This window comes from Sorex araneus, chromosome X (genome assembly GCF_027595985.1).
Source record: "Sorex araneus isolate mSorAra2 chromosome X, mSorAra2.pri, whole genome shotgun sequence".
In the NCBI taxonomy this organism is placed as follows: Eukaryota; Metazoa; Chordata; class Mammalia; order Eulipotyphla; family Soricidae; genus Sorex; species Sorex araneus.
In genome coordinates, this window is record NC_073313.1 from 331,965,185 (window position 1) to 331,990,571 (window position 25,387).

The 25,387-nt window shown below is 42.9% G+C and overlaps 1 protein-coding gene across 1 annotated transcript in view; it reads right to left on the reverse strand.

The window, feature by feature from the left end:
* Positions 1-6,235: 6,235 nt before the first annotated feature.
* GFPT1 (glutamine--fructose-6-phosphate transaminase 1) overlaps positions 6,236-25,387 on the reverse strand; it is a 62,593-nt gene continuing 43,441 nt past the window's right edge. Inside the window, exons 11-19 of the mRNA XM_055121515.1 lie at positions 23,081-23,176; positions 17,509-17,606; positions 14,826-14,946; positions 14,115-14,272; positions 11,471-11,585; positions 10,374-10,501; positions 9,665-9,832; positions 8,492-8,653; positions 6,236-6,508 (exon numbers count right to left, since the gene is read on the reverse strand). Of these exons, the coding sequence (XP_054977490.1) occupies positions 6,464-6,508; positions 8,492-8,653; positions 9,665-9,832; positions 10,374-10,501; positions 11,471-11,585; positions 14,115-14,272; positions 14,826-14,946; positions 17,509-17,606; positions 23,081-23,176 (1,091 nt within the window). The 3' untranslated portion in view covers positions 6,236-6,463. The remainder of the gene's footprint in view (positions 6,509-8,491; positions 8,654-9,664; positions 9,833-10,373; positions 10,502-11,470; positions 11,586-14,114; positions 14,273-14,825; positions 14,947-17,508; positions 17,607-23,080; positions 23,177-25,387) is intronic.

Sequence of the window (25,387 nt, forward strand, 5' to 3'; positions counted from 1 at the left end):
GGTACAAGGAAACAACATATTCTACTGCCTCAATGTTCTTCCTGTAACTTCTTTTGATGCCTTTGGTGACGTCACTGTATTGCACCCTTTAGAGGTGATGATCAATAAAAGGAGATTACGGGGCTCTCTACCTTTGTCTAAGAGTCAGAGAGAACCTAGAACCTCCATGAAATACATTTCTTCCGTGTTCCTTGTCTCAGCGCCTCTGACCACATGAATGTTCACACAACATGCAAGTATTTCATCAAGCAACTACTATACCAGGTATTGTGCTTCAGCACTGAGACACGCCTATATGTACACATGTATATAAGATGCTTTTCAAAATTTCACTGTGCACGGGCCCATCTCATGACCTAGGTATCTAGCAGGCCACTGGACAGTGCAAGAGTAGGAAAGAACTATTACATTTTGTGAAAGAATTACCTGTTTAAATGATTCAAGTACTGAGGTATCCTATTTGGTCATAAACCAAGCCATAACAGATTTCCTTACTTTAACAAATTTTTTAAAATATTTTTTTGGGGGTCGAGTCTGGGGGGAGTGGGTTGTTTGAGTCATGCCCAGCTGTGCTCAAAGGCTACTCCTGGCTCTATACTCAGGAGTGAACCCAGTGGTATTCGGGGAACCATATGCAGCAGTGAGATTCCAACCAGGGTCCGCAGGACGCAAGGCAAGTGCCTTAATCCCTATACTATTTCTCCAGCACTTAAAATCTTTGGATAGGGTGACTGTCAGCTCTCTCGGAGGTGGCCTTACTCAGCTTCACCATATTAAGTCCAAAGAAGTGGAGAACTACTGATTTGGGATTATCATACTTCAGGAAGGTCAAGTTAAAAAGACCAATGTGTCTGCACGTCAGAAGTTCTTGTCCTGGTGAACTCCAGTCTGTTACCATTGTTTCTGTGATGTGGGAAGAACCAGAAAGAACTAGCAAACAAATCTCTAAATATCTGTGCACTCAGACTAGCCACTCAAAGCATTTGTGTTACCAATGCTATTAGTAATTTCTGGAATCAGAGGTCAACAGGTTTTCCCATTCCAAAAAATTTTTTTAAATAAAGACTAGATATATGAAAAAATTTAAGCTCTTTTCTGTCAAAATTCTTTTCTGCCTTGCGATCAATGAGAAAAATTTGCCCTTACTTCTTCATATCAAAGAAAAAAATGTTTTTAAATATTTCATTTATTTATTTATTTATTTTCTTCTTGGGTCACACCCGGCGATGCACAGGGGTCACTCCTGGCTCATGCACTCAGAAATTACCCCTGGCAGTGCTCAGGGGACCATATGGGATGCTGGGAATCAAACCTGGGTCGGCCGTGTGGAAAGCAAAAAACGCCCTACCCGCTGTGCTATCACTCCAGCCCTGAAAAAAAATTCTTTAATGCTACTTCAATATAGTGATCTCTTAAATTTTTAGGAAAGTTATTTTTCAGTCTTTAATTTTGACTCAGTAAATACCTAGTCAATGGAAAACTGAAAGAAAGCGATTCACTAGGAGTAGAGCTGAATTGCATTGTCAAAAGTGTGACAGTGGCCAAACAACCAACTCTGGTGTGAGGTCCCAGGCTTTTGCTGGAGGAAGAGGGAGAGCGGGAGGGAATGGAGGAGGGAGTGAGGGAAAGAGTGGGAGGAGGGAAGAGAGAGAGGAGAACTCGGTTCACTCAATTCAACTGGTACGCAAAACAGCACACTGATTCATTGCAACTACCCTGGCATAACTGCATCCTGCAAAACAGCGTGAGTGCTGTAAGCACTGTGGACAGACACACTAGTCTGCTGTTTATGAAAGGAGCCTGTAAAAGAAATCTTTGTTTTATAACGAACAGGCGGCCGGACTGCCGGATACTACAGAAATTGCAGATTTGGAGTACATGCTGTCTCATTACCCACCTTTAAGAAACTTCTTTTACAACTATCAATTCAAAATTCAACAAAATTATTTACCATCGTACGCCCTGGAAAACTGCTAGAAAACAACACACTATTACAAAAATTTCAGAGACTTGAGGCAGTTTAATATCTATGGAGCATGATGTCATACATAAAAAGTAAAGCCTATGTCGTGACTCGCATCCTTTCAAAAGAATCGGGAAGTTGGAGTGGAGACCTGTGGCTTTTGCTGATATTTATGAAATCATTTCTTGTTTTCAAAAGTCATAGTAGTGAATAAACTTTTAGCATCAAAAAAGCTTACCAACAACTACAGTAAACATCACCTACATTCTTGGTACAACACAATCACAACTACAAGTATGTGTACACTTCAAATATTGACAAATTGCTTCAAAATGCAATTCTTAGCAAGTTTTTGGTAATTTATTCACAGTTCAGGATTAGAGTCATTGGACTAATAAGACATAAGGAAGAAATGACCAACTGGCTCAGCAAACTAAACATTCACTTTCAAGAATAAACAAAACTGAAACAAAGCAAGGATGATTCTAAAACGTCCAGTTAATGAGAAGTACAACTTAAATACCAAAAATTTTATTTAAAAAAAAAACTCAAGTGCAGAACCTTTAAAAAGATAATTGGATGACTTCTATATTCATTTGAAAATTAGTACTTTAAGAAAGGCAATTTGAGAATTTCCTAAAATGCTCGCTCTACCCATCATTTATAGTATATTCCATTATATTTATATCAAGCTATTACAGACTTACAAGTTACTATGGCATAACTTTATAGTCTTGCTAATTACTATGATTTTAACTCTGGATATTATTGGTTTGAAGCTAATGTTATCAGCTATGTCATGGTGCAGATCTGAGGATATGCAGTTAAATTAATCAGAGTAGGGAAATATTCATTTACAACAATCTTTAAGTATTGTGGAGAAAACTGTTTTGTTAAACTTCAGACTAACAGTAAAAAAGTAAAGTGATCTGAAATCTGGGTAAAACACGCTCTCTGGTGTTCTGGTACACAAAATCTACTAGCTATGTGGCTAGAAAATATTTTTATTTATTGTTCCCTTCCATGTCTTTGGCCTTCACAAATTCAATATGAGATGTGAATTTTTTTCAATAAACACTTTTAAATGACATTGTGCTTTTTTTTTTAGAAAAATCATTTAAGTTGTAGCAAACCACAGTTTATTTTAGACTTTTTTTTATTGCTATAGTATATTCTAATTTTTAGAAGATAAAAGAACTAGCCCTAAACATTCTTAAAATGTTTCTTAAAGCAGCTCTTTTCCCTGCTTTGAAGAATAACAGAAACAAGTGTCAAAGGACTAGCGGCTAGGAGCTAAAAGAAAATGTTTGAAACAAAAAAGATCCTTTCCACCATGCCCATAATGAACTCGGACCCAGAAACCAGGTTCAAAAGAATAAGCCAATACCCTGCCAGAACAAACGCTAAGGGAGGACACCTGCACCGGCTCTCCCCACCAGCAGCGCGTCCCCCCTCAGCCTGCGTCGGTTCCCTCTGAGCGGCAGCAGTGCCGATGCCTGGCTGGTCTTAACCATTGCATTTAGTAACTGCCGTTCCTTAACTCTAAGGAACATACACCACAGATATGTGTATGCATCAGTATGACCTAGGGCAATAGCTTAATTTATAAGCTATTATAATGTATTTATAATTTATAATGTACTTCACGTCTTACAAACATAATGTGACCCAAAACTTATTGAGCTTCTTATTGTAGTAAACAAATGCAGTTCACTGCAACCCACTGTATACTCTCTCCTGGCGCCCAATCAGCCTGCTCTTCACTAGGGACTTCCCCTGGGGACAACGGCGCTGGCTTTAAACGGGATGCACTGTCCAGCATAGCGATTGTGTCCATAAATGGTGGTTTACATAGTTAAACTCAAAACCATTAGCATTCATTTTCTTCTTATTATTTCTAGAGTCCAGGGACCTTTATTTATTTATCTATCTATTTATTTATTTATTTATTTATTTATTTATTTATTTATTTATTTATTTATTGGCTTTTTGGGTCACACCCAGAGATGCTCAGGCCTGACTCCTGGCTTTGCTGGGAATCAAACCCGGGTCGGCCGCGTGCAAGGCAAACGCCCTACCCACTATGCTATCACTTCAGCCCCATTGAGTCCAGGGACCTTTAAAAAGAGAGAAGCTGATTGGCTCCATCCAAAGTGACAGTCACTCCAAACTGAATGTTACATGTGTCCGCCCCAGGCTAAAAAGAGCTCATAATCTGTGTTAAGAAATTATATATATGCAGATTTCAACTTCAATTTTACTACAGGAAAGAAGTTTTTATATAAAGTTCCCATGTAGAGTATTTTTCTTGAAAAAATCATCCTATATTACATTGGCTTTAACTGATCATGCACATTTATTTGTGGTTTACCTCTACTGAATTTTTTAAATTGTAACTTTTAAAAGTATAAAAAATATCACATTCAATGGAAAAGGAAGCAAGGAGGGGGAAAGGAAAAAGGAGGTGAAATCATGTTTAAAAAATATCACTTCTTTGTTCTTGATAATATCTGGATATTTGGTTTAGAACTTATCCTTGCTTGAGACAGACAAATGCAGAGAAAAACAGACATTCTGAAAACTAATGACTGATTTCACATTAGTTTCCACTCAGAACACTGATTCAAACTTTAAACATTAATGGATACTACAAATACATAAAAAATCATGTGCATAAAATGATAAAGTAACAAATATAAGAAATTACCATACACACTACAACTAGAACTACACAAAATAATCTTAGAAACAAAATAGATAAATAGAACTACAGTAGCTACATGTAGGATGCAAAGTACCCCTGTATTATTATTATTATTATTATTATTTAATGATCAAGCTTCTAATCTCCTTCCACATTGCCTCAAAATACGCCTATTCTTTCTCAAACCCTCATACACAAAATCAGATGCTTCACTTGCAACAACAGGTATTAGGAAACATTCATTTCACTAGGAAGTTCAAATTTGAAAAAGAGAAAAAAGGCTTTTATTAAGATCGAAAAGGCTGATCTCAATTAGGCTAAATATCATACTTTAACAAATCAAAAAAAAAGTAAAACGTTTAAAAGAGGACTTGCTGAAAACATGAAAAGCTATCCTAAATGTCCAATATTGAGCAAAATAAAAAACACCGTGAAAACATTTATTACCCAAATCTTTTTTGGTGTCAGATAAGTATTCTAAATATTTTAATCTAAACTTCAAATTTTTATTTCTGATACCCAACTGAAGATATGGCAGTATCATTTACTTGTATCGTCTTTGTTCATAAATGTATTTCAGGATAGGAACACAAAAAATACAGAGAAAAATAGCTAGAAAGCAACACTAAACTGATGTACTCCTTCACAAATTAAGTCAAGCATATAGCTTTTACTAAGCCTCAACCATCATATGTGTTAGCCAAAAAGCTCGAAAATCTTCAAAAAATTGCAAAGAACCTAAGAACTGGCATGAAGGGACTAATTTTGTACACAATACGATGAAGTTCAGATTACTGCAGAAAATTCTGCCTTTGGTAAAGGCTTAAAAGAATTATAAATATGTCAATCTTTATTTGAGACATTTGATAGTAATCATGTAGTGATTATAGAGAACAAGATAAAATTTGTCATTCAATGTTTATTTTGGGGGGGAGGGGTGGGGTGTGTGTGTGTTTGTCCTAAATCTACAGATACAAGGAAAGAGAAACCATTTTCAGGAGATAAAAATAGGATACCCTAACTGTATGCTTCTCATGTTCAAACTTAAAAATTATATTGTGAGTTGTCCACAGCAGCTCATATCAGAAGTTTATGCTATGAGATTGTGCAAATACATCCTGCTATGGATTGGAGAAAAACGAATGCCCAGCTATACTACTTAGGTCCCTATGTTATCTTGACCTACATACAGATAACTGGCTGTAAGTTTGAGACACAAAAGCTCACCAAACCTAGACACAATTCCCATCAAAAAACATTTGGAGTTTTAAAGTTGTAGCCTGACTGAAAAACAAAAGACAAATTTCAAAATAAATCACAACATGTTCTCTTTATATATAACTTAGCAAGGCCTTAATTAAATGTCCGTGTATACTGGATGGACATAAAGCACTGTGCCTGTTTGGGGTATTCCAATTAAATGCATTCCTCTTTCATTGGTCTAAATATGAGCACGGTAAAGCAAGTGCCAATGATTTTCAGCACATAAAATCCTTTCAGTTTGAAGTGGGGACCCCAGACATTTAATACCCAGCATTCTCTAAATAAAATGAGAGCTACATCTCTGATGCTGATTCCAACGTATATTTCATTATTCAAACTCCCCCACAAATTACGGAAAAATATGAGGTAATTTCACACACAAAAAAATCGCAAATTTAGCGGAATAATTATAACTGATATATAAATAAGTATTTGCTTAAAAAAAAAAGGCTTAAAAGGGTGACATTTTAAATCAAGGTTTTAAATATAAAAGGTGTCTTGTGTTGCCTAGTCGCTCAGTTTTCTGAAGCTCCTTATTCTACAGTCACAGATTTGGCAAGATTCCGGGGGAAATCAACCTGCAAGAAAAAGAAATGAGATTTCAGAGGTTATATAGATTTAGGGAAGACAAAAGAGTTGTTATTAGCAAATTATTTTTGTTTCTAAAAAACAGAAAATCTTAAAAAGGGGGTGCAAATGTATGGAGACTGTGAACTAAGCTTTTGCCCCACGCCGGCTAACGGAGGAAATAACCTTCCTTCTTGGTCTCTCTCCCCTCCGGGAGAAGGCGTGGTGTCCGACATTTTGTGGGTCCGCTGAGAAGGTATGAACTTATGGCGCGAAAAAAAAAAAAAATGTGCTTTGAACTTGAAACAGCCGCGGGATACAGGGCCAACCCCAGCCGGGGCCGGCGGCTCGGCTCCGGCCGGCCGGGTTTTCGGCCCGGGTGCCCATGTCTCTGCAGAGCCGGTGGATGTGGAACGAGCGGGAACCAGAGACAGCTTTAGGAATTGGGGTTCCAGCAAGTGCTTGCACCCATGTATGGAGACTGTGAACTTACTTTGGCTACATGCTGTTCCAGGAAGGGAAATGATTCATTTTAAAACTTAAATCTTCGCAGGCTTAATTACTATAATATAGAAATTGTAAACCGCGTGGCTGCTACTGCGGCTGCGTGACATTTTATCTCTTCATTCTCATCAGTGGAAAACTTATTATCAAATATTTCCCTGTTAATAGAGCTGTATTCTTAGGGGAGAAATTCCAACAAAAATAGTGAGTCTGTTTTGAAACTCTAACAACAATAGTGAGTTATGTGTTGAAATCTGGAATGTAATCAAGGTAAAGAGAAAAGGAAGTGAAATTATCACTCACGTACGGGGTGGGTTGGGGGGTGAGGGGTGGGATGTATACTTTTTGTTTGTTTGTTTGTTTTGTTTTTGCTTCTGTTTTTGTTTTTATTGGTGGTGGAATATGGGCACTGGTGAAGGGATGGGTGTTTGAGCATTGTGTAACTGAGATATAAGCCTGAGAACTTTGTAACTTTCCACTTGGTGATTCAATAAAATAAATTTTTAAAAAAAGGGGGTGCTAGAGTGATCGTATAGTAGGTAAGGCACTGGCCTCGTACATGGCCGACCCAGGTTCAAACCCCGGCACCCCAGACGATTCCCCGAGTACTGCCAGGAGTGATTCTTGAGTGCAGAGCCAGGAATAAGCGCTGAGCATTGCCAGGTATGGCCCCCAAAACAAACAAACAAAGAAACAAAAAGCCACCAGGAAACACTATGTTCATTTAACCATCTATTAACTCGCACGAAGAATAAGATTTGCAAATACAGTCACATATCTTGAAAAACTTGCAGTGAGACAAAAGAAAAAATCCTACAGGAGCCAGTTCTGCACACAGAGCTCCTGTGGGGCTCTGCAGGGGGTGACAGGCCCTCTCAAGGGACACAGAAAATGTCTAAGCACAGGATGGCCAACAGATCGACAGGAATGCTGAAAGGGATGAGCTGTATGCAGCAGCACCAAACAACACAGAACTGCTAACCGCTGCTCTTTAAAAAATGCAGAATCACACAGAGGAAACAGGTGGAGATTCCCCATGGGGAGTCAGGATCCTAAAGGTAACCTCCAAGATTCCTTCAAGTTCCACGGGCACTTGCTGCGATACGACCTCTACATATTCCCATACATATGCCTATACCATATGACCTATACATTGGACCACATAAACGTACCACATTTCTGACGAATTTCTCAAAAGTAGTTGCTAAAAATCTAGAAGGCAGGACCACAAAGTGACAATACAAAGGATGAGGTGCTTGCCTTGTAAGCAGCAGAACTCAGTTCAACCCCTGGCACCCCATATGGTCTGAGCCCTGCCAGGAGTGATTCCTGAGCAGAGTCAGGAGTAAGCTCCAAGCACTACTGGGTGTGGCCCACAAACAAACAAACAAACAAACAAAAGAAAAAAACAGACAAAAATTAGAAGGAAAACTGGCAGAATACACAAGGGTAAAAAGTAAGGTCGAGGTTCTGCCCCGTCCCTCACTTACATCATAGCCTCTCAGCACAGCAAGATGGAAAGCCAGCAGCTGTAAGGGGATCACGCTGAGGATGCCCTGCAAGCAGTCCACGGAGTGGGGCACCTTGATTGTTCTTTTCGTGTTCATAATGGTCTCAGTGTCTTCCTTGTCACAAATCACCACGGGGCGTCCCTGGGAAAGAAAAGGATGGACACACACACACACAATGCCCAGGTAAGCAAACGGCAGGACTGGTGTGCATTTTACTCTCAATGTGGTCTCACTACCAATGCTCACTCAAAGCTGAGCCCATGTGACTGACCTCCCTCCGATGCATGTCACAGGTGAGAGGACAAAAGCTCTGTGGGACCCCAGGGACTTACTGAAACTCACACAAAGAGGAAAGAGCAGACACAGTTTTTGGATCCAAGTCTGCCTTTCTTGAACGTGGAGCCAAGTTCATACACGTAGCAGTCTGCCTATAATCTTTTAGAACTTCTATATGAAATCAAATTATTTAAAAGAAACAAGGCTAAGCAAAGCTCCCATCATAAATTAAGATCCGAACATCAGCTTTCCACTGAAATCTAAATTTAAAAATATGAAACTGGTGTATGCAAAAAGGGCGTATGCAAAAAGATAGTATAGGGAGGGGTTAGGCACTTAGAGTGCATGAAATCGACTCTAGCTCAATCCCCAGCACCCCATATGGTCCTTCGAACACTACCAGACAAGAGACCCTCTAACTCAAGAGGCAGGAGCAGCTCCTGAGCACTGCCGGGTGTGGCCTCACAACCCAAATATAACCCTAAGGACTGGATAGTGTTTTGCAAGCTGGAGCCCCAGGCCAGCTCCCTCACATCACGTGGCCCGCTGAGCACCCCGGGGAGCGACCTCTGAGTGTTGAGCCTGAGAGCCCCTCCAAGCACCGCTGAGGATGGCCCCCTCCCCAGGGTTTTCTGATTAAAAGGAGCAGGACATACTAATTGAAGAGGCGAGATGTAGCATAATGAAACTTCAGTTTGAATCTGGTTCAAACCTGCTGTAAGATTCTTTAAGCTGGGTCCTGTCAAAGCATGAATATCACAGACTGCGCACATCTAAACCTCAACATACTGTAAGCCTTGGCACAGGACCCTACTTGGCATGATGAGTGCCATGAAATACTTACAGAGTCCCAAGGTGTCAAATTCCCTGACTTACCTGCCGAGCAATGACCTGCTGGAAGGCATTCTGACACTTGGCATAAGTGTGATCCCTCATGATGATCATGATGACAGGCATCAGCTTGTCCACCAAAGCCAGAGGGCCGTGCTTTAATTCCCCAGCAAGGATGCCTTCCGAATGCATGTAAGTGATTTCTTTGATTTTCTAACAGAGAAAGATCAGAATTTGGTCCCTTTTTTTTTTTTTAAAAAAAGCCCATTTTTTAAAAGTAAACACAAAATATCTGATGTCTGAAGTTGCTGCTTTTCCGAAAGCATTAAAAGAACAGTCACTAATCTGTAAATGTAGCCAGCAAGCTTAACAGGTTGTGATCTCTATGATATCGGCAAGTAACTAGAAGTTCTAAAGCCGCTCAAGAACTTTTTTGAAGGTTATTTCTTTTTAACACTTTTCCAACTTGTTTCATGTTGGACCTCAATTAAATTTCACACCTAGAGAACTTGGTTTTATTCATATTTATATAAAGATAACAAATTAACCCATTACTTGATAAACTCAAGTTATTAAGAATATACTTCTGATTTTCACTTTTAAGTAGAACACTGTCACACTTTCTCAAAGAAAGCACATCAGAATGCATAAACCATAAAGGCTCTTTTCGAAGTTCCACCTTCTTAATTCACTCACTCTAAAAGTGGGGCACATCCAAGGCAGAGAGACTGAAATTACGGGTGAGGAAACTTACTAGTGCCCCTTCGAGACAAGTGGCGTAATGGTAGCCCCGCCCCATTATCAGGACCGACTTCTGGTGATAGAGCTCTGTCGCCAGCTTCTGGATTTCATCATCCATGCTCAGTACTTCCTTAATCAAGTCTGTGAAGAAAAAACCTTAGTGAGCAAGTGAAATAGGCAAAGGGGGTCCCTGAATGGTGAATGGTGACTGACAGAAACTAGACTGTCACTGGTGATCACAATAGAGTGTAGACCAGCCTGCTGCAACCAGGGGCCGAAGTATTCAGGGTACTTAAGTGGTACCTGCAACCAGGGGCCGAAGTATTCAGGGTACTTAAGTTGTCACAGGTGAAAATTATGGTGGGTCCTTGCCAACACTAGTCAATAATCTGGTCGGGCAGGAGGGTGGGAGAGGGTTTGGTGTTACAGGAAGGAAACAAGGTCAGAAGGGGCATAGAGTATAGACAGATGTTATATTATGGTGCTGTACACATGAAACTTCTGTGTTATGTCACCAACTTAACTCAATGAAAATACATTTTTATTTGTTTCGTTCTAATTTTTACAGAAACATCCCCAAGCAGTGCTGAGGCCCCCTGCGCCATTCCCAAGATGCTGCCAGTGTGAAACTAATAGTTCAGAGTTTGGGGCTGCTGGTGCTTGAGGCTGCCAGGATTACACTGGTGGTGCTCAAGGGGACAAGTGATGTCCGGGATCAAATTCAGGGCTTCCCAAACACCAGTACTTAAATGAGCTCCTGGCCCCTGAAAAAAGAGCTCTGTGGTGGGTGGGTTAAGCTCTCTGGGTTAAGCCACAGAAGGGGTTACCTGAGGGGCTTCTCCAATCTCAGGTGCTCAGGGATTACTAGGCAGTGCCAGGGGCTGAATCCAGGGCTCCCGCATGAAAAGCATGTGCATCGTGCAGCATCCAGCCCTTTAAGCCATTTCCCTGGCCCCTAAACAATTTTTTTTAAAGGTTGAAAGGTAATGAAACTAGCAAAAGTCTATGAAAAAGAGCAATAAGCTGAACAGATGCAGTAATAATAGACTGAGTCTTATTGAACACTTCAAGTGTGGGCAACAGAAGCGTAACAGGTGAGTATCTGCCTACCAGGGAGCCGCTTCAGGCCCAGCATGATCTCTTTGCGTCTCTCTTGCATGGAGATCCTGTCATCACACATCATAAGGGCGAACATCACAAGGGATACAAATTGGCTGGTATACGCCTAAGACAACACACAAAAGCAGGGGGATTAGTTGTAGATGCCCTTTAAGAACCAGGAGGGGTTGGGGGAGATAGGGACGCACGGGCAGGGGGTTTGGTCTGGGGGCCATACCTGGCAGTGCTCAGGGCTTACTCCTGGCTCTGCATTCGGGAAATATTCCTGGTGGTGCTCAAGGGACTGTACGGGCTACCTGCATGCCTGGGTTGGCCACATACAAGGCAAACACCCTACCCGCCGTATTATCTCTCCGGCCCCAAGAACTTGGGAGGTTATTTATTTATTCATTTATTCATTTATTTATTTATTTGGAAGCAAAGCCAGATTTCATTCAGGGGTTTTAGGAAGAGGAAGGAAGAAGGAAAAGTAAGAGAGTGCTACGCTTAGGAGAGCACGCGTGCTTCTCCAGAGGTGCAGAGAGCCTCTATACTCACCCCAGCACTAGAGAGGAAAGTGAGAAAGTCCATGTCTCAAGAGGGGAGATGTGGGCAACACATGGGCTTGGCCGCATGGGCACAAGCAGCACATGGGCTCGGGCAGATGATGCACCACGTGGGAGTTTTTCATTAAAAAAATGGAAGATAACTAATTCTCTTCTTTTTTCTAAGTATATGTTATTCACCTTTTAAAATATCAGTAACTGAGCTGAGCCAATACTGAGAAAAATCTATCCCTGACTACTCCCTTTAATTGAGTCTTGAACAAATAACTTAACCTTTATTTCTAGATAACCAAAAATAAAATTAAAAACCTGCTTATGAAATCCCTATTGCTATTGAGAAAGGAAGGGAAAGGTACAGCTACAAGTAAGAATTTTTTTTTAACTGTCACTTTCCCTGCCAACTCACAGTTCAAAAGTCAACAAAAAGGCAAGTCGGCAGCACCCCGTCGGTGAAATGATGTACAGTCTCAGACCACACTGAACCCCTTGTTTTTCAGTGGTAGAAACAAGGGCTCTGGGATCCCAGACCATGACTCAAGCTTGTCTGAACACTCTTCCGAAAAACGTACACGCTGCTGCTGAGAGCAAGTGGTTACTGTCTCAGACCCAGAGTGAAGATTCAAGCACAGACATTTGCACGTTACAATGCTTAATTACCACATGGAGAAAATTCGGGTTAAGGCTTTCTATAAATTAGAGCGCTATCAACATCATATAATAAAACCTCACTCTAAGTTTTCAACATAACAAAAAATAAATTCTCCCTACAAGGTTATTTAAGAGGAAAAACACTGAAACATAAAATATAGATTACACCCCCTTTCACTTGCCTTTAATCTCAAATCCACCCACCCTCCACACACTAGACAATCAACAAAAGTATCTAATTTGAGCAAAAAAAGATCAGTACAGAGTAAACACATTTGTGGAATGAGAACATATTTTTACACTTACACTGTTTTCTAAGATTCCTATTTTGTTGCTAATACTAATGTATTGGTATTAGCATGCATATGTAACACTAATGTATGCATATCTCAATTTCAAAGATAGGTAGTATTAATTTTAAAATGAGTATGACTAATTCCCTTTGGTTTTCTAAGTCTATTCTATTCATCTTTTAAAACATCAGTAATGAACTGAGCCAATACTTAGGGAACTACTTTAGGATAGCCTATCCCAACTTTAGCATTTAAAAAATTTTATTGCTTTGTTGTTTGTTTGGGGCCACACCTGTCTGTGCTCAGAGTTTACTCCGGAATCTTTGCTCCAGTGCCAGGGACTAAACCCAGACTGGCTGTATGCAGGCAAGCGCTGCCTTGCAGAGCTGGCAATCACTCTGCCCCCCTGACCAGTCTTTAAAAAACAAAGGTAGGGGCTGGAGAGAGAGCAAAGTGAGTAGGGTGTCTGTCTTGCACGTGGCTGACCCAGGTTCAATGCCTAGCCCCCATATCGGTCGCTGGAGCAAGCCAGGAGTATCCCTGAGTACAGAGCCAGGCCCTGAGTACCACTGGGTATGCCCCTGACCCCAAAGGTGGGTAAATTCCCAAAGATGTAGTATCTAAGGAGAAGCACATTGTTATATAGAATTCACTTTTTAGTTTTTAAGTGCCAAGTTCTTTATCAGAGATAAACACCTCTTTACAAGCTTTCAAAAAATTATGGATAGATTGGCCTTTTTTAGAAACCAGGACTATGTAAAACTAAAAAGTAAAAAAGAAAAATCAGAAATAAACTGGACACTTCTAGTTTGCTACACCTTCCTAACACCCTAGTACACTTGCTAAGAGGGGCCAGCTGTATCTACCTTGAATGGACTCAATCTGGCAGGAACATGAGTGACAGACGTGGACAGTCAACAGAGGCCCTTGCAAACGGAAGTAGATGCATATCCTCGTGTTCCTTTTAAATTTTTGAGATGAGAATGGGAAGATATGACCAGTGTTTGATCTATTGTTGATCCCTTAGTCTTAGAGTGGTAATGCTAAATGTACTACATAACTTCTCTAGGTGCTAATGAGAGAATATGAAGAGATGGATCAGCCTCTCCCCGACACCATCACGCACTCACCCAGAGAGTAGGGATTTACCTTTGTGCTGGCCACACCAATCTCGGGGCCGGCATTAATGTGAACACCACAGTCTGTCTCCCGTGATATGGAACTGCCCACTGTGTTTGTGATCCCGACCGTCAAGGCTCCTCTCTCCTTACAGTACCGGAGGCCCATCAGGGTATCTGCGGTCTCACCTGTGTAGAAAAGACAAATGCAGCCAGCAAAGAAGACAACAGTCCTGGTTTTTCGGATGCAAATACAGAAACAAACAAACAAAAAACCCACAAGTGATATCTGAATAGTATTTGTTCTAAACAAATTAAAGACATGAATTTTAAGTTAATTTGTAAAATTTTTAATAATAGGATCCAACTTTGTGGGATCTCCTTTCCTTCTCTGAATACTCAGGTCAAATGTCACTTCTGCTCATTCATAATGATGCAATATTAAAACGCTCTTCTATTGTCAAGCTGTCTGCCCCAGTAGCTTCATGTTTAAGACATCAGTTTTGGCTAGACTCAGGAGGAAGAAAAACTTTCTTTTCCCTCTTTAAAGTCTTTCAAATTAGCATCGCTGGGGCCAAAGAGCTAGGACAGCAGTGAAGGGACTTACCCTGCATGAATGAAGCCCACCCAGATTCATTCCTCGGCATCCCATATGGTCCCCTGAGCCCCACCAGGAGTGATCCCTGAGCACCGCCAGGTGTGGCCCCAGAAGCAAAAAATAAAGATGCTGAACTCAGCATACCTGACTGACTAATGAAAAAGCACACGTCGTCCCGGAAGACCGGGGTGTTCCTATCCAGGAAGTCACTGGCCAGCTCCACCATGACGGGCAACTCAGTCAGCTCCTCCAGAACCTGGCGAGTCTGCAACGAAAAGACACTCGGGCACTCAGTTCGGCTCCCAATACTCCCTTTCATGGACTTTAGCGAAATGAACACATAGCTTTCCATTTTTCTGGCTATAAAAACTGATACAGTGCATGTTGTTTAAAAACCTCATAGATCCAAAGCATTAAAAATAATGAAAATCACCTGTTATTGTTCTGCACAAATGTGAACACTGGTCAATGCAAAGGTTTCATAAGAAACATATAGCCACACGTATATTTTGATGAGTGGAAAAGGCACTGTTCTGAGTTGGCTTGCGTGTTATTTTCCAACTTCTCAATTCCTTACCTTTAAATGGCAATTCATATACTACTTGAGTCCCTCAGAGTGTTCAAATAAAGTAAGAATAGTGCACAAATACCCAGTGAAAATTAAACACTTCAAAAGTATAATATGTTCAGAAGCAGTACCATTTCCAATAAAAAGTCAGTACACTTTTGAAATTTTGCTTAAGAAAAAGTTCCTTTGGGGGCCAGAGAGATAGGACAGAGGTTAAGTCGTTTGCCTTGCACTTGGCAGACCCCCCTTGGCATCACATATGGTTCCCTGAACACCACCAGAAGTGACCCCTGAGCTCAAAGTCAAAAGTAAGTACTGAGCACTGACAGGTATGGCCCAAAAGCCAAAAGCCAAAATAAAATAAAAGCACACATTTCTGTTCAAAGAGCATTGAATTTCCACCCTAGCTGAATTCCTTTTACTCAGAACATCAGAAAACTAAAAAAGTAAGCTGCTGAGAAGGAAAAAAATCAGAAAATTCTCATGCAATATCTAATTTCTGCCCCCAAATTTAGGCTTTGCCATCAATGAAATACTTAAGAAGCATTAACTTCTAAACAGAGGGTTCATTCAGGAAGAGATCTAAGCTGCCTTTCCATCAGCCAGTTCCAGAAGTTCCTTAATTTATCTCTACTACTGGCTCCTTTTCAGTAGTACAAAAAAAAAAAAAAATTACCCAGCACTTCCCTGGCAATCTACTTCCTTTAAATAAACAAACAGAAAGCACCCCCAATTCTACCCAAGGCTACAACCCCCCTCCCGCCCCCCTTCCCCTTCCCTTCCCCGAGTACAACAGCGCTGCCTTCTCTGGAAAGCAGGTCTTGAATTCACTCTTCTCTCCCGTGCTAGAAACACCCACCTTTATCAACTCTCCAAGACTACAGAGATTTTCTTTTCTCTTTTTTTTTTTTAGAACCATGCAATTTTTCAGGGGCAAGAAGGGGAAAGACACACTTTTTTTTCCCCCTGCTGGGGCGGGGTTGCACATTCCTGGTCCTGGAGCCGCTCCTGGCTCTATGCCCAAGAGTCACTCGTGGCAGTGACTGGGGTCGGGTTCGTGCAGGGCAAGAGCCACCACCTCTCCCGGCAGGGCCTCTGGTCCCATGAAAGGCAGGCTTTAGAAAAGAACAAAAGCCTGCGAGCTGCCAGAGCTGGGGGATGAGCCTGCCTTACTCATTAGCTCAATGACTGGGCCCCACAGGCAGAGATCATAAATACTTCATGAAAAATGATTTCCATGTCCAGGGATCGAGATTAGTAGTTAAACACTTGTATAAATCCCTAGGTTCCAAAAAAAAAAAAAAAGAAAGAAAATAGAGGCTGGAGAGATACTAGTAGTAGGGCACTTGCCTTGCATACAGCCAACCAGGGTTTGATCCATATCATCCCCCAGAGCCCAGCCAGGAATGACCCCTGAGTACAAAGCCAGGAGTAATCCCCAAGTACTGCTGGGTGTCAGGGTGTCACCCCCTCAAAAACAACAACAACAACAACAACAACAAAATGTACTACACCATAAACTTTCAAAATCAATCCCAAAAGAAAATGTTCAAGGGGTTTTCTACACTCAGAGTTGACATCGATAGCACACACACACACTGTCTCTTTATAAAGAAACTATGAGTGAACATGATATATGGGACTTTCCCACTTGTTCCTGTGCCTCTGCATTGATAACCAACAGAGTCCTTGTTAAAGAACTTCAGCTTCCCAAAGAACAATTTAAAGAACAAAGTCTGAGGAAGAAATACATATACCCACCATGTGAAATCCTGTCAAGTCTCACACAGTACCTGCGGCAACTGAACAATGATAAGCGTAACCCCCAAAATGCTCTTATAGAAGCAGAAATACACCCACAAAGCAAGGCTAGGCTGGTACAAACACTTAGCCCATTCTTGGCCTTGGATAACATTAATTCTAGGAGGTCTATCTGAAATCTGTGTGCTAAGGTCTTTCCTAAAGCAGAACTTCCATTAGTAAAGAATTCTAGGCAGTTATTAAAACTTTTCCTACTAACCTTCTTGATTCTTTTGACCATAATATGGAAAGATCACATGATGTTTTACCAAAGGATAGATAGCATTGTGTGCCATGTTCCTGGAGATACCGTTTATCTGCATCTATCTTCTGATATCCAACATGACACAGTAAAAAATTTGAAACACTCACTGGGCCATTGGAGCACCTGCCTCGCGTGTGTGAGACCCCGGGTTCAATCCCCAGCACTGCAGAAGAAATAATCCAAGTGACACTTACCGCTACCCCAGCATGGTAACTCGTTCCACAAGCAATAAGGATCAAACGCCGGCACCTCTGGATCTCCTTAATGTGATCCTTCAAACCGCCCAAATTCACTGAAATAAGACATGGACATGTAACCATTTAGGAAAGACCACGTGAACTTCGCTTAATCAATTGTTTCATGGATATCCCATGGATCTGGGAAACAACACTGCCATTCTCAAGAGCTCTCATTCCTCTAGACATCAAGATTCTCGACAGGTTTTTGTTTTCTTTTTTGAGTCATTCCTGGTGATGTTCAGGGCGATATTCCTGGCTCTGCACTCAGAAATCACTCCTGGCAGTGCTCAGGGTACCATATGGATGCTAGGAATAGAGTCCAGGTCAACCATGTGCAGGGCAAACACCCTACCCACTGAACTACTGCTCCAGTCCCTCTACAGCTTTTAAGAGTAAATGAGAAAGGACACAACCAGAGCCCAAACTTGGGACCTACCTCACTCACCCTTCCACATTTACCACTCTGCCTCGTTTGGCTGCTTTTACATTCCTCTTTTTAAAAGTTCTCTCAGGTACGGAGGAAGATAGTTCAAGGGATAAAGCACACTATTTCCATGTGTGAGGCCCTGATGGTCCCTTAACTTGGCCAGGAAAGGTTCTGGCCCTCAGCCGTAGCAGTACCATTAAAAACTACATCAATAGGGGGCTGGAGCAATAGCACAGCGGGTAGGGCGTTTGCCTTGCACGCGGTCGACCTGGGTTCCATTCCCAGCACCCCATATGGTCCCCTGAGCACCGCCAGGAGTAACTCCTGAGTGCAAAGCCAAGAGGTAACCCCTGTGCATCGCTGGGTGTGACCCAAAAAGAAAAAAAAAAAGAAAAAATCTACATCAATAGGGCCAGGGAAATAGTATAGGGGTAAGACACTTCCTTTGCATATGCTGATCCCAGTTCAATTCCTGGCACCAAATATGGTCCCCCAAGCACCACCAGGAGTGATCTCAGAACACACGAGTGAACCCTGAGCACAGTGGATGTGACACAAATACCAGACCCCCATTAAAAAAAAAACTTCAAGAACATTTAAGTTATACTGGGCCAGGGAGGTGGCTCAGTGACAGAGCAGATACCCTGCTTGTGTAAGGTCCTGGGCACTACAGCAATAACAAAGTTATCTCAAAGGCAAGACCCTAGGGACACTGACAACGCGTCAGCAGCCACTGATGAGCAGAGGCAGATAAGGGGCTGGAAGGGTCCTCACAGGGGTACAAGCTGAGCTTCAGGGCGATGGAACTGTGCCCATAATAAAAGTAATCATTCAGTTTGTTAGAGCAGTGCAGATGTGACTATGGCCACTGTCACTGTCACTGTCATCCCGTTGCTCATCGATCTGTTCGAGCGGGCACCAGTAACGTCTCTCATTGAGAGACTTATTGTTACTGTTTTTGACATATCCAATATGCACAGGTAGCTTGCCAGGCTCTGCCGTGGGGGCTCGATACTCTCGGTAGCTTGCCGGGCTCTCTGAGAGGGGCGAAGGAATTGAACTCGGGTCGGCCGCATGAAAGGCGAACGCCCAACTGCTTTGCTATCGCTCCAGCCCGTGACTATGGTATAAAAGTTTATTAAAATTCGCTTTATAAATAATGGTGAACTTTATTCTTGATAGAGCTAAAAAGGCCTGTCTGGAGGGGGAAATGTTCTAGCGCTGTTATTTCCCGCTCGGATCCCCACACCGCACTCTGCACAGTCTAAACCCACCTCCCTTTCACCTCTCCCCTTTGCAACAAGCCCTCACCCTGACAAACAACCACATAGCCCTCCCTGCCTCCACACACGCTCTACAAGCAAGCACCACGAGTCCCACTTTCAAAACTTACATCTAATGTCACTGCCCGAGTCTGACACTGCCCTGGTGGCTGAAAGCCACCCCCTCTCCTGGTCTCTCGCCTACCCTCCAGCCCTCCCCCCCCCCCAGAGCCCGTGAGGCACTCCCAGTCAGAAGGGTTCTTCCAAAGCATCCACCGAGGCCTGAAGGAACAGAGCTGGGGTGGAGAACACCTGCCTTGCAAGCAAACGCTCACAGGCTCAGATATCACGTGTTGAATATGGTAACTGGCAGCTCTGCTGTCTGGGATCCCCGGCACCTCAAGGCCACAGCAGAAAAATCGGGGCGCTCCCAGCCAGCACAGGACCACCTGGGGGGGGAGACAGGGGTGGAGCTTGCAGTGGGGAGGGAATAAGAGAACACTGGTGGAGGGAAGTTGACACTGGTAGAGGGATAGAGGGATTGCTGCTGAAATAGTATATGCCCAAATGTAACTATCAGCAGCTTTGTAAATCACAGCTCCTCAGCTAAAAAAAAGCTAACACATACATTGGATCTGAAAGCCTTACAGTGAGCTGCTCTTTTTCCGTCTCGATGGTAATCTGTAAGTCTTGTCTATGATTCCTTCCTGAAAAGAGTTAATTTTGGGGCTGGAGCAATAGCACAGCGGGTAGGGCGTTTGCCTTGCACGTTGACAACTCGGGTTCGATTCCCAGCATTCCATATGATCCCCTGAGCACCGCCAGGAGTGATTCCTGAGTGCATGAGCCAAGAGTAACCCCTGTGCATCGCCGGATGTGACCCAAAAACCAAAAAAAAAAGAAAAGAAACGAGTAAACTTTCTGGGCTGGAGAGCTGGTACAGCAGGTAGGGCTCTTGCTTTGCCCATGCAGGCTTGGGTTCAGTCCCCAGCACTATAAACAGTCCCCAAGCACCGTCAGGAGTGATTCCTGAGCAGAGCCCAGAGTAAGCCCTGAGCACTGCCAGGTGAGGTCTAATCTCCCCCAGCTCCCATAAGACTTTCTGTCTATGAGAAATTTTCATTCAGGGTTTATTCAACTATCCAGCTGGTACTTCTTTTTTTTTTTTTTTGCTTTTTGGGTCACACCCAGCTATGCTCAGGGGTTACTCCTGGCTTTGCACTCAGGAATTGCTCCTGGCAGTGCTCGGGGGACCATATGGGATGCCGGGGATTGAACCCGGGTCAGCCGCGTGCAGCTCCCTCCCCTTCCTCCACCAGACCAAGCCTGTGTGTGGACCTTTGTTCTCTCAACATGCACCACAAAGGTTTTGCCAAGAAAGACAAGCCTATTAAGGGGAGCCGGCAAGGCAGAGAAGCTGAAAGATGTGTCTGCAACCAAGGGAGAGTGTCTCAGAGAGCCGCGTGCTGCCGCCAACCGCCAGTAATGACAGGAAGGGCAGAGGGGAGAGACCCTGGGCACGCATTCTTCTCTAAAATGAGTGCCAGCAAATTCCCTGGCAGCTGAGCGGGGTCCAACAGGATCCAGGGGGTCACGGCCATTGGGAGCCAGATGCACTGGACAGACTTGGGAAGCACAGGGGACGAGAAAGAAGCCACCCGAGATTCGAGGTATGTGACCTCCGACAAGACTCTCAAACCAGCAAATCCCTAACATCCTCCTCTCAATAGCAACAGGATCTAATCGCTGTCCTGCCTACATTACAGAGTGTGACACAAAGAAATGTGGGTTTTTGAAGCCACAAGCTTTGGAGTTTGTCTCATTCGCTTCCCTGTGAGATGGACCGTCCTCCTGTCCTCTCTCTGAGAGCAGCTTCGCCGCTCCTCTCCCGAAGTCTCCCCCAAGTCTCTCAACAGCTCTGCAACTTTTACTGGAGGAGGCATCTTTCACAGACCCTTCATCAGCATCTAAGGCCCTACTCGGCAGCTCATTTCACCATTTTTTTTAAAAAAAAAACTGGGGTTGTGGGTTGTGGGGGAAGTGCTGGGTGTGGGGACGGGGGGAGTACAGGCCATACCTCACAATGCTCAGGATATGCTCCTGGCTCAGGAGCGGCCTCTGGGGATGGTGCTCAGGGGACTATATGCAGCGTTGGGGATCAAACCAGGGTCCCAGCTGTGCCAGACACGTGGGAAGCAAGTTAAGTACCCGACTTCCTGTAGTATCGCTCCAGCTCTCCTCTCTCCTTTCCTAGACTTGTGGCTCTTTGAGTAGTAGCCACACCAGACACACCACACCAAGTATTATCCCACAAACAGCCCTCTGAGGGCTGTCTCCATCCCCTCTACACCGACACTGTTCCACGCACCTGCAACACTCCTCTCCACCTTTTAGATGCTCCAAGTCCTTTAAGTTTCCAAAACTTTCTCTGACCTCATGGTGCCAGACTGCAAACTGATGTGTCTTCTTTCTCTAAATTCAACGTCTCATGCTCTAAGGATGTCATTAACATGTGTTTCTACTGGCACTGGTCTTACTTTATCTGCATAGTGGACTGTATATTCACCCTCATCCTAAATCAGAAGAAGCTAGAGAAGGAGACTGAGACAGTTTCCCTCAAGCCCACAAGATGTTTCGATGGAGCCTCTGCATGGTGACACTCAATCCCTCCCGTCTTCCACAAATCTCTCCTTCTCAAAGCCTGATGTGCTAAGAAAAATGTCTAACAGCAGCATCTACTCAGAAAGACCACTTTCTCTCAATTAGCAACAGGTGGCATCAGGGAAAAGACAGTGAGGACTGCACTTATGACACAGAACCAGGGGCAGTCTTTCGCATATTTGTGATTATTTCTCAAACACTAATTCTGATTTAATTCAACAACTTATTTGCAGTTTATTAAAATGGTCATGAAAACAAGTCACGTCCCAAAGAGTCAGACTTAAGCAGCACAAGTCAGGGACTTCTTATAACTACAGGGTCATTCTTTGACTCATCTCAGCAAAGGTGCACAACCCTGCGACAGAAGCTCTAGGAAGACTTCCCAGAAATAAGGCCAAACGTGCACCTCGGCTTCGATCATCCAGGAAGGAGGCACCATCACATAAGGTATCCAGCAAAGACCTGAAACGCCTTTGGGGGATTTCAAGCTTTTACCTATTTGTAACAGAGAAAGAACCCAGACAGAGCAAACACACAGAAGCACCCGGGGTCCCGGACTTCTCAGAATTCACAGCAAGTGGCCCAGTGATGGCAAGCCAGCCTCACAGGCCCTCAACTGGCAATAATAATCATGAGAAGATCGTTAGTAATCCAATCGTTAATGACACGGCGTTAGCGTCATATTGAGGCATGTCACATCTCATAAAATTCCCCTTGTAAAAGGATATGATTCAATGATTTTTAGTATATTCCAAGTTGAGCAACTGTCGCTCACCACTGTCTGATTCAGAACATTGTGGTCACCCCGAAGCGAAACCTCATATCCCAGAAGGACCAAACCTCGCCTGCTACACTCCTGGCAACCCATTCCTTATCATTCTCTGCTAAATACTGCAGGAAAACAAAGATCACAAAAGTGACCCTTGTAAGTGGCAGTGAGCATATTCGCCCTGCAAGGCCAACACCAACATCCACCTCCAGGGCTTTTTTCAGCTGAAATATCTGCCACCCCAGCCCCTGATAACTACTAGAAAGTTTTTGTCTCATAAGATGACTGTGTTATGTTGATGGCTGGCCACCAAGGTAGTTCTGGAAGGACATAACGGCCAATGAACCTCCAGGCTGACAACACCAGCCAGGCAGGAGACTGAAATCCTGACGGAACTGATGCAATTACCCGTATAGTCATCGAAGTTGACTCTTCCTCTCATTGTGTTCACAACCGACTCTGGCTGCTCAAAGATCTCCTTCTGCATAAATGAGCTGAAGTTACCTAAACAGAATGAAAAGATAAAAAAAAAGATCTAGGTCATTCAAACATACATTAACAAGAATTCCAAGAAAAAAAATAGGTGTTCATAACTCAACACCTATCTCCTTTAATATGATCTTATTAAACTAAGAAGCTTCTGCACCTCAAAAGAAACAGAGACCAAAATATAGAGAGAGCCCAGGGAATGGGAAAGATTACTTACCCAATACCCATCAGGTAAGGGGTTAATATCTAGGATATACAAGACACTAGTAGAATTGTACAAAAAAAACCCTCCAACCCCATCAAAAAATGGGAAGAAGAAATGAACAGAAGCTTCCTCAAAAAAGAAATAGAGATGGCCAAAAGGCACATGATAAAATACTCTAGATCACTAATCATCAGGGAGATGCAAATCAAAACAACAATGAGATATCATCTCACACCACAGAGACTGGCACACATCTAAAACAACAAGAACAACCAGTGCTGGCACAGATGTAGGGAGAAAGGGACCCTCTTTCATTGTTGATGAGAATGCCAACTGGCCCAGCCTTTCTGGAAAATAATATAGGCATTCCTTAAATAACTAGAAATTGAGCTTCCATATGACTCCACAATACCACTTCTGGGAATATATCCCGAGGGTACAAAAAAGCACAGTAGAAATTACATCTGCACCTGTATGTTCATTGCAGCACTGTTCACAATAACCAGAATCTGGAAACAACCTAGGTGCTCAAGAATGAACAACTGGTTAAAGAAACTTTGATACATCTACACAATGGAATACTATGCGGCTATTAGGAAAGACAAAGTCATGAAATTTGCTTTTAAGTGGATGGTCATGGAAAGTATCATGCTAAGTGAGATGAGTCAGAAAGAGAGGGACAGACATAGAATGACTGCACTCATTTATGGAATGTAAAATATCATAATATGAGACTAACACCCTAGTACAGTAGAGACAGGGCCAGGAAGATAGCTCCACGATTGGAAGCGGCCCTATGAGCAGGGGGAGAAGGCAGCTGGGATAGATAAGGGATCACTAAGTCAATTGTGGTTGGAGGGATTGCTCGGGATGGGAGATGTGTGCTGAAAGTAGATAAAGGACCAACTATGATGGCCTCTAGGTATCTGTATTGCAAACCATAATGCCCCAAAGTAGAGAGAGAGTAAGAAGGAAATTGTCTGCCATAGAGACAGGGGGTGGGGTGGGATGGGGTGGGGGGGGAGAGGGGATACTGGATAGTGATGGAAAATGTGCACTGGTGGAGGGATGGGTGTTCGATCATTGTATGATGGAAACTCAAATATGAAAGCTTTGTAAGTGTAGTTCACAGTGCTTCGATTAAAAAAAAAATGATCTTAGCACAGAAATGAGGCAGAAGACCATGTAATAGAGTAGTATTCATATTTTACCCCCGTGAAGAAAAATGAGCAACTAAAAGAGAAAAAAAAATACTTTAACTTTTAAGCTTAAAATATACCATTAGAGCTTAACAGGGTTGTGGGACAAGCTTAAATTTTGGAGTCAGACCTAGGTTTCAATTCATCATTCTATGCATTATAAGCTAAGTGGCTCTAGAAAATCATCCTTAATGTATAAAGTAAGAAAAGCAGCTATTTCATAGCAACTATGCAGAGGATTAAAATGATAGACTGAACATCTAGGGCTGGAGCTATAGTACATCGGGTAGGATGCTTGCTTTGCACACAGCCGACCCAGTCTCTATCCCCAGTACCCGATACGGTCCCACAAGATCCACCAGGAGTGATCCCTGAGTGCAGAGCCAGGAGTAAGCCCTGAGCATTGCCCCAAAAGACCCAAAAACTGAAAGGAGAGAAAAAAGACATAACATCTAGCAGCTGAGCAATACTTAAGCTTTTAGTCCCACCACAACTGCATCAGAAGGAAAAAGAATAACAATCACAATATAATAATCAAAAGCAGCAAACACTCTGCAGTTCTTCTTAGGTGTGTCAGGTACTGTTGTTAAGAGTTTTGCTTATATTAGTTCTCCTAATCCTCCAAACAGTTGTTTTTTGAGGGGAGTGGTGTGTGTAGATGGGGATCTGGCAACACCTGGCGATGCTCAGAGCTGACTCCTGGCTCTGTGATCACTGCTGGCAGGACTCAGGGAAACCATAAGTAGTACTGGGGCTCCTACATGAATGGGCTACATACAATGCAAGCAAGCACCCTATCCACTGTACCATCTCTGATCCCCA